The sequence below is a fragment of the Oncorhynchus kisutch genome, linkage group LG15 (genome assembly GCF_002021735.2).
Source record: "Oncorhynchus kisutch isolate 150728-3 linkage group LG15, Okis_V2, whole genome shotgun sequence".
Lineage (NCBI taxonomy): Eukaryota > Metazoa > Chordata > Actinopteri > Salmoniformes > Salmonidae > Oncorhynchus > Oncorhynchus kisutch.
Genome location: NC_034188.2, coordinates 60,559,329 through 60,567,693, shown reverse-complemented (window position 1 = coordinate 60,567,693; position 8,365 = coordinate 60,559,329). Strand labels below are relative to the sequence as shown.

At 41.4% G+C, this 8,365-nt stretch overlaps 1 protein-coding gene across 1 annotated transcript; it reads left to right on the top strand.

The window, feature by feature from the left end:
* The first annotated feature begins 2,523 nt into the window (after nt 1–2,523).
* LOC116353734 (olfactory receptor 11A1-like) lies at nt 2,524–3,696 on the top strand. Its single transcript, XM_031791473.1, has one exon. It carries the CDS (start codon nt 2,640–2,642, stop codon nt 3,588–3,590), a length of 951 nt encoding a protein of 316 aa, XP_031647333.1. The 5' UTR covers nt 2,524–2,639; the 3' UTR covers nt 3,591–3,696.
* The last annotated feature ends 4,669 nt before the right edge of the window (nt 3,697–8,365 follow it).

The following is an 8,365-nucleotide window of genomic DNA, read 5'->3' as shown; positions in this document are numbered from 1 at the left end:
AGAAAAACAGCCCCAAAGCATGATGTTTCCACCCCCATGCTTCACAGTAGGTATGGTGTTCTTTGGATGGAACTCAGCATTCTTTGTCCTCCAAACACGACGAGTTGAGTTTTTACCAAAAAGTTATATTTTGGTTTCATCTGACCATATGACATTCTCCCAATCTTCTTCTGGATCATCCAAATGCTCTCTAGCAAACTTCAGACGGTCCTGGACATGTACTGGCTTAAGCAGGGGGACACGTCTGGCACTGCAGGATTTGAGTCCCTGGCGGCGTAGTGTGCTACTGATGGATGCAAACCCCAAAGTATGCATGAAACCTAGTTTTGTCCATCACCTTCCATCTCTCTCCAAAAACACGCCCTCCAAATGAGTTCAGTCCAGAATGATTTTCTGGATGGTGTCTGGTGTCTGGGGTAGAGTGTGGGAAAATACAGATCGTATCGAAATAATGTGGTTTCACACACTACAAAGGGTAAAGAGTGGGAGAAAAGCGGGAGTCTGGCAGACAGGGAGGGAGACAGACAGACAGGGAGGGAGACAGACAGACAGGGAGGGAGACAGACAAGTGCTTTGTTGAAACAGCAGGCCCAGGGAGGAGGAAGACAGAGTGAAGGCACACAGCAAACCTTTTTGTTAAATTTTTTACTTGTTTTCACCTACACACATACTTTCCCACACTTTTATTACCCTCGGGTGGACCCGAACACAACATATGCAATATAAATGTGTAGGGGGGTGCACAGTGTACACTCAATATAAATGTGTAGGGGGGTGCACAGTGTACACTCAATGGAAATGTGTAGGGGGGTGCACAGTGTACACTCAATATAAATGTGTAGGGGGGTGTACAGTGTACACTCAATGGAAATGTGTTATTTGACATGTTCTTCACAGAAAATGAGCCAAGGCCAATGAGTATCAGGATGAAATGTTTCTTTTTTAAAATTTTAGTAAACATTGAAAATGGGTCCCACAGACCCGAAAACCACACAAGGGTTAAGTTAATATTAAGGCTATGTGAGAGGTAATAGATTCCAGTTTTCATTTAACCCATCTGAACAGTAGGCTACAATTCCCCATCTTGTGACTGTCAAATTTGTATATCACCTCACAATCCTTACACATAACATAGCTAATACTGCTATAATCCTCTTTTACCACTTCACCAAATATTTCCCAAACATTAATTTTCTGGCCCTCACTTCTCTTTATTTTCTCTTTACTTTCTCTGCCCGTTCCCAAAAGCATTTGGTGATTGGCTGTTAGCCTATTTGGTGTACCTAATGTTTGGCCCTAAAGCTTAGGCTTACATACATGCGATATAGCCTAAAATAAGGAATGAAAAACCTCAATGTCACCTATAGATAGATATAAATTGCACAGGAATTATACATGTTTTAATGTTTTAAGGTAGGCTATTGTTTTCTATTTCCTCACTTTAAACCCGCCTGTCCCACTGATATAACCACAGCGAATGAGTCAACCCGCACATCACTAACACACACACACACACACACACACACACACACACACACACACACACACACACACACACACACACACACACACACACACACACACACACACACACACACACACACACACACACACACACACACACACACACACACATACACTCACACACACTCTATTATCAATTTAACTGATCCAGATTAAATGAAAATGAGGATGGACCTTCCAACATAACTTGGTCCAGGGTCAGCTCTTGCCTTTAGTGGGCCCTAAGCGGGATTTGGCAGCGGAGAGAAAATCTTGCAGGCTACTTATTTTTCTTATTGGCTGAGCTGGCACTGCACTGACCTAACCACCCATGGGACACTGAGAGTCACACCATGACAATTAAATTATTTGTGTCATTGGAGTTCAAGTAAACACACTGCTGTATACTGTTTGTTTTTTTGCTTTAAAAGGTATAAAAGGTCAGTGATGTGACAGTAGTTTAGTGTGGAATAGTCCACTGACACAGAACATACAGTAGATCTATGTCCACACAACGGCAGTCTGGAGAAAGATACAAGGTGATCTAGACTTAAATCCTGTTTTAAAGATATATATGTACGTATCTTTATTGATGTTTTGACTCTTCATTCAGACAGTAAGGAAATTAGAGGAGGAGACAGGCAAGTGGGAGAATCAGTGAGAAAGGTGGGCACAGGGATTGAATCCTGGTGTCTGGTGAGTTATATGTGACTTTTGCCAGGGAGAATTACCGCACCACAGCTCTGCAAGACTAGCATCCTGTTTCATTCTCACATTATAGTTGGAGTGTATGCAAGTTTAATAGTAAAGCAACAAATTGTAAGCTGAGAGTGTGTCAATTGTATTTGTTATACAAAATGTGAATATTATTGAACTTACACGATGAATGACGTTTGCCGTATGTTCTACTCAATGTCCATTACAACCACAGGTAACAATGTTTTTTCCATGGAATCCCTTTGAAGAGTAATGCTGTGGCAATGATGCAATGAATCTTGATAATCAGTGGTAATTATAAGAATGAAGCAATTATGAGATGTCAATAAGAGATAGATTGTTTCACCTGATAGACACTGTTGTACTTGTATTGTGAACTAACTATATCTCCAAATACATCTATAGGTACTATTGGGAAAATGATGAACTCAACACAATTCACGTCATTTATCCTAGCTGGATATAGTGACATTGGACACTTAAAGTACTTGTATTTCATTATATTAACTGTCTTATACGTCTCCATAGTTTTTGCGAACACAGTGCTTATTGTGGTAATATGTATGGAGAGGAGCCTTCATGAACCCATGTATCTGTTTCTGTGCAGTTTGTTTGTAAATGACTTGTATGGTACCACTGGTTTGTTTCCTGCTCTCATGACTCATTTGGTTTCAGATGACCATACAGTTTCCACTGTGTGCTGTTACCTACAGATATTTGTCTTGTACACATATGGATCTACTGAATTCATCAATTTAGCAGTCATGTCCTACGACAGGTACCTTGCTATATGTCATCCACTACAGTATAACGTCATCATGACACCCAACAGGGTGTGTATTTTAATTTGTGTAATATGGTTGTACTCTTTTGTCAAATTCACCATACAACTGTCTTTAACCATTCGTTTGCGATTGTGTGGAAACGTCATAGACAAAGTGTATTGTGACAACTACCTGGTAGTTAAACTTGCCTGTTCAACTTCAGACGCGACAGTTAATAACATCTCTGGACTCTGTGGTATTGTTTTGACTGTCGCTGTCCCTTTAATTACTATTGTGTTCTCTTATATTAAGATTCTGACCATTTGTTTGAAATCTTCCATCGAGACCAGACAGAAAGCTTTCAGCACCTGTTCTCCTCATCTGGCCTCGCTGCTCAACTTCTCTTTCGGCTGTTTCTTAACTCTGCTCCAGAGTAGATTTGATAGCCCTATGAGAAAAGTTCCAACTGTACTTCACACTATTTTATCAGTGTACTATCTGATGTGCCAGCCACTTTTAAATCCTATTGTGTATGGAGTTAGGATGGCTAAAATCAGACAGGCTTGTAAATACATACTACCTGTAGGTCTGTACCCTAAAACATAAGCTAGACATTAGTGTGACCTTTTCCATCCTGATTGTTCGATATTTGTGATGTTGACTTGTGTTTTGTTACTTAGGCTAGTTGCAAAAATGAATGGGGGTGAGGATGGTAAATGTAAAACATTTGCTAATTTATGAAATATTGTCATAGAAATCAAATATAAACAGGAGAAGTTCATGACATTGAATTTCTCTCTTAAATTGAAGTTTCTAAGGCTGCATTCACAAAGCAAGTCCAATTCTGATCTTTATTATTGGCAAAATATCTGATCTGGTTGGTCAAAAGACAAATTATTGGCAAATATCAGAATTAGAATTAGACCACCTGTGTAAACACATAAAATCTTTGTGTAAACACAAATAAATCAAGATATGCAAAACTGTCTGGATCAATCAAAAACAGTGAATAAATGGATTTAAATGTGTGAAAGGTAAGCCCACCTTATAGCCCACCATTAGGTCCATCACTAATGGAAAATGGGCCCAGTGGGTACATGATTGTTTGACATTTTCAGAGAGAAATCTTGGGAAATACTTTAGTATGAAATCAAACTATATTCTGTCTGGACCAGATACCTTTACTGAGATAAAAGGTATCTTGTTTTTCCGGGGTCACAGTGATATATGTTTGACCTACAGAATATAACAATCCAATAAGACACGTTGGTTAATGTACTCCATCCACACTTTGCCACGGGGAAAGCAGAAGCCAATAATAAAACTGTAAGAAACATGTTTATTGAGTAATTAGGTACCATGTCATTAGTCCACTCTATCACCTCGTTCCCTGGGAACCAATTAATGCAGCTAGTAACCTGTAGAGACCTGGGGGGCTCCTGTAGAGGCACGGCTGGTCTTGACTGTATCCCAAATGGTACCCTATTCAACTCTGGACCCCGGAGCCACTTCCACTGCTTTTTTCATTGTTCCCCTCTAATCAGGGACTAATTATCAGGTCCTGTAGAACAGAAAAGAAAAGCAGCAGGACCCAGACTTCGTAGGGTAAGAGTTTAATAGCCCTGATATAGGGAATATGATGCCATTTTGGGGGGGGAAAGTGTACTGTAAGCCTAAGGAAGCCCCGAGAGAAAATAAGGGCCCTCACTTTTACCTGAACAGAAAAAGCTCTGGGCCTAGGTTTTAGACTATAGCTAGGACTTGGCATCCTGAGTTATTCTCTGTTTTCCCTGGTTAGATTATATGGTCAGGAAAAACAACAGAGCCCTAACTACATAGCCTGGGTCCTAGTCTGTTTGTGCTAACATTCAGCTCCTTGTCATTCCATACATGACAAGGAGTTAGAACGATAGCACAAACAGATCGGGGCCAGGCTACCAACAATGACCTCTCCTCAGACTGTTGTGTTACACCCTCATTCAGAATGAAGCTACCAAGATAGCCTGTCAACAATACCTGCCAGTGGTTGGTCCAGGACTATACTTAATCTGGGTCTGGGAAACCATTCCTTTGTCAGAGGCTTTCAATTAGTTTAACTTTTTTATTTTTTTATTGAAAAATAGTTAACTGCCTTGTTCAGAAGGATAGATTTTTACCTTGTCAGCTCGGGGATTTGATCCAGCATCCTTTCTGTTACTGTTACTGTTAATGCGCTAACCACTATGCTACCTGCCACCGCACTAAACTGTGTCTTCATTGTACATGGTGCACATAAATAAGAGATCTGATATTCAGAGGTGTGGACTCGAGTCACATGACTTGGACTCGAGTCAGAATCAAGTCACAAATATGATGACTTGCAACTCGATTTTGACTTTAACACCAATGACTCGTGACTTGACTTGGACTTCAGCCTTATGACTCGACCTGACTTGATACCCTCCCCAAATATTAAAAATTATACTATGAAAAAAAGTGTGCAGGGCATCAACTCTTCATTTAACGGATTACAGTTACAATTGGACAGCAGCCAATCAAATTGTGCCAGCTGAGAAAAAGTTGTGCGTGGCAGTGCAGAGGAACGTCGGCGGGTGAATTCAGATGGAGCCCTTGGAAAGATGATATGCAAAATTATTATTTTTGGATATAAAGACGATGCTGTATCAACAAAAAACGGATTGCAACTTGCAAAACATGCGGGAAGAAAATTATAGACAGAGGCACAGCAATTTCCAACTTTGTTCGACATTTGAAGCTGCACGAAGAACGGTAATTCGTGGCTAATATAGCCAACAGCTATATATTTTATTACTTTACTAGTGTATCATGTAGGCTAACGTAACGTTACATCAATGAGCCTCCATATAGTCAGTCAGTGCGGGAACGTGATCATTGCACTCAAGATTGAGCTACAGCTGGCTAGGCAGTTGGTAGCCTAAATCCTGCCTAATGTTACTACCATTGACATACTTTAGCCTACTGTAGAGAGAGCGTGTGTGTGTGTGTGTGTGTGTGTGTGTGTGTGTGTGTGTGTGTGTGTGTGTGTGTGTGTGTGTGTGTGTGTGTGTGTGTGTGTGTGTGTGCGTGTGTGTGTGTGTGTGTGTGTGTGTGTGTGTGTGTGTGTGTGTGTGTGTGTGTGTGTGTGTGTGTGTGTGTGTGTGTGTGTGCGAGTGTGTGTGTTAAGGTTGGGCGATTGTGTACAGGCCTACATCGCCCGATTGCGCCAGATTGCGCCTCAATCTCTATGGGGGGGGGGGGGTCTTTCTCATGGCTATCCATGTATTTCCATGGAAATATAATGTTAAAAGCATTCATGATTTGTGTAAATGTAATATACTAACTATTACTCTTGTTAAAAATATGAAATGGTATTACATTTGGTGAAGAGCACATTATGACTTGTTTAGGACTCGAAACTCAAAGTTTAGGACTTGAGACTTGACTTGAGACTTGACTTGATACTTGATGGTCTTTACTTGAGACTTGACTCGGATTTGCCTGTCTTGACTTAGAACTTGAGTTGGGACTTCAGTGCTAAGACTTGAGACTTACTTGTGACTTGTAAAACAATGACTTGGTCCCACCTCTGCTGATATTGTTGCCTGCCCAGCCTATTGGTGAGTTCACATACTACTTCTACATTTTAGTGCTAGGCCAGAGTCCTCACACATACATTGTTTTAACAGGATCATAGGCCACTAACAAATTACACACATTTTTTTCACTTATAAATTAATAATGTATACCCATTGATTCTTAAACTCTTAAATGTAAAGTCCCAATATTTTGGGACCCTATTAGATTTTTTTATTCAATTCAGTCTGGTATGAGAACAGCAGCCCTATCTGAAGATGGCGCCGACAGCAGCCCTATTGAAGATGGCGCAGACAGAGATGGTCGCCTCTCTTCGCGTTCATAGGAAACTATGCAGTATTTTGTATTATTTCTTACATTGTTACCCCAGGAAATCTTAAGTCTTATTACATACAGCCAGGAAGAACTATTGGATATAAGAGCAACATCAACTTGCCAACATTACAACCAGGAATACGACTTTCCCGAAGCGGATTCTCTGTTTGGACCACCACATAGGACAATGGATCAGATCCCAGTAGGCGACCCAAAAGAACGGTGACGCAGAAGGGGCAGATGGAGCGGTTTTCTGGTCAGGCTCTGTAGACGAGCACATCGCTCACTACTCCCGAGTATACTTCTCGCCAATGTCCAGTCTCTTGACAACAAGGTAGACGAAATTTGAGCAAGGGTTGCCTTCCAGAGAGACATCAGAGATTGTAACATTCTCTGTTTCACGGAAACATGCCTCACTCGGGATATGTTATCAGAGTCAGTACAGCCACCCGGTTTCTTCGCATATCAAGCCGACAGAAACAAATTATCTCTCTGGTAAGAAGAAGGACGAGTTGTATGCCATATGATTAACTAGTCATGGTGTGATCATAACAACATACAGGAACTCAAGTCCTTTTGCTCTCCTGACCTAGAATTCCTTACAATCAAATGCCGACTTGATTATCTTCCAAGAGAATTCTCTTCGATTATAATCACAGCCGTGTATATCCCCCCCAAGCAGACACCTGAAAGAACTTCATTGGACTCTATGTAAACTGGAAACAACATATCCTGAGGCTGCATTTATTGTAGCTGGGGATTTTAACAAAGCTAATCTGAAATCAAGGCTCCCTAAATTTTATCAGCATATCGAATGTGCGACCTGGGCTGGCAGCATTCTGGATCATTGCTACTCTAACTTCTGTGACGCATACAAAGCCCTCCCTAGCCCTCCTTTCGACAAATCTGACAACGACTCCATTTTGCTGCTCCCAGCCTATAGACAGAAACTAAAACAGGAACCGCCCGTGCTATGGTCTGTTCAATGCTGGTCCGACCAATCAGATTCAAGATTGCTTCGTTCACATGGACTGGAATATGTTCCAGATAGCCTCAGACAACAACATTGATGTACAGTATATGCTGATTCGGTGAGCGAGTTAATTAGCAAGTGCATCGGTGATGTTGTACCCACGGTGACTATTAAAACCTTCCCCAACCAGAAACCGTGGATTGATGGCAGCGCAAAACTGAAAGCGCGAGCCACTGCTTATAATCAGTCACGGCAAGGTGACTGGAAACATGACCGAATACAAAGAGCGTAGCTATTCCCTCCACAAGGCAATCAAACAAGCGAAGCGTCAGTATAGAGACAAGGTAGAGTTGCAATTCAACGGCTCAGACACGAGACGTATGTGGCAGGGTCTACAGTCAATCACGGATTACAAAAATAAGACCAGCCCCGTCGTAGACACCGACGTCTTGCTCCCAGGCAAATTAAACAACTCCTTTGCTCGCTTTGAGGACAATAC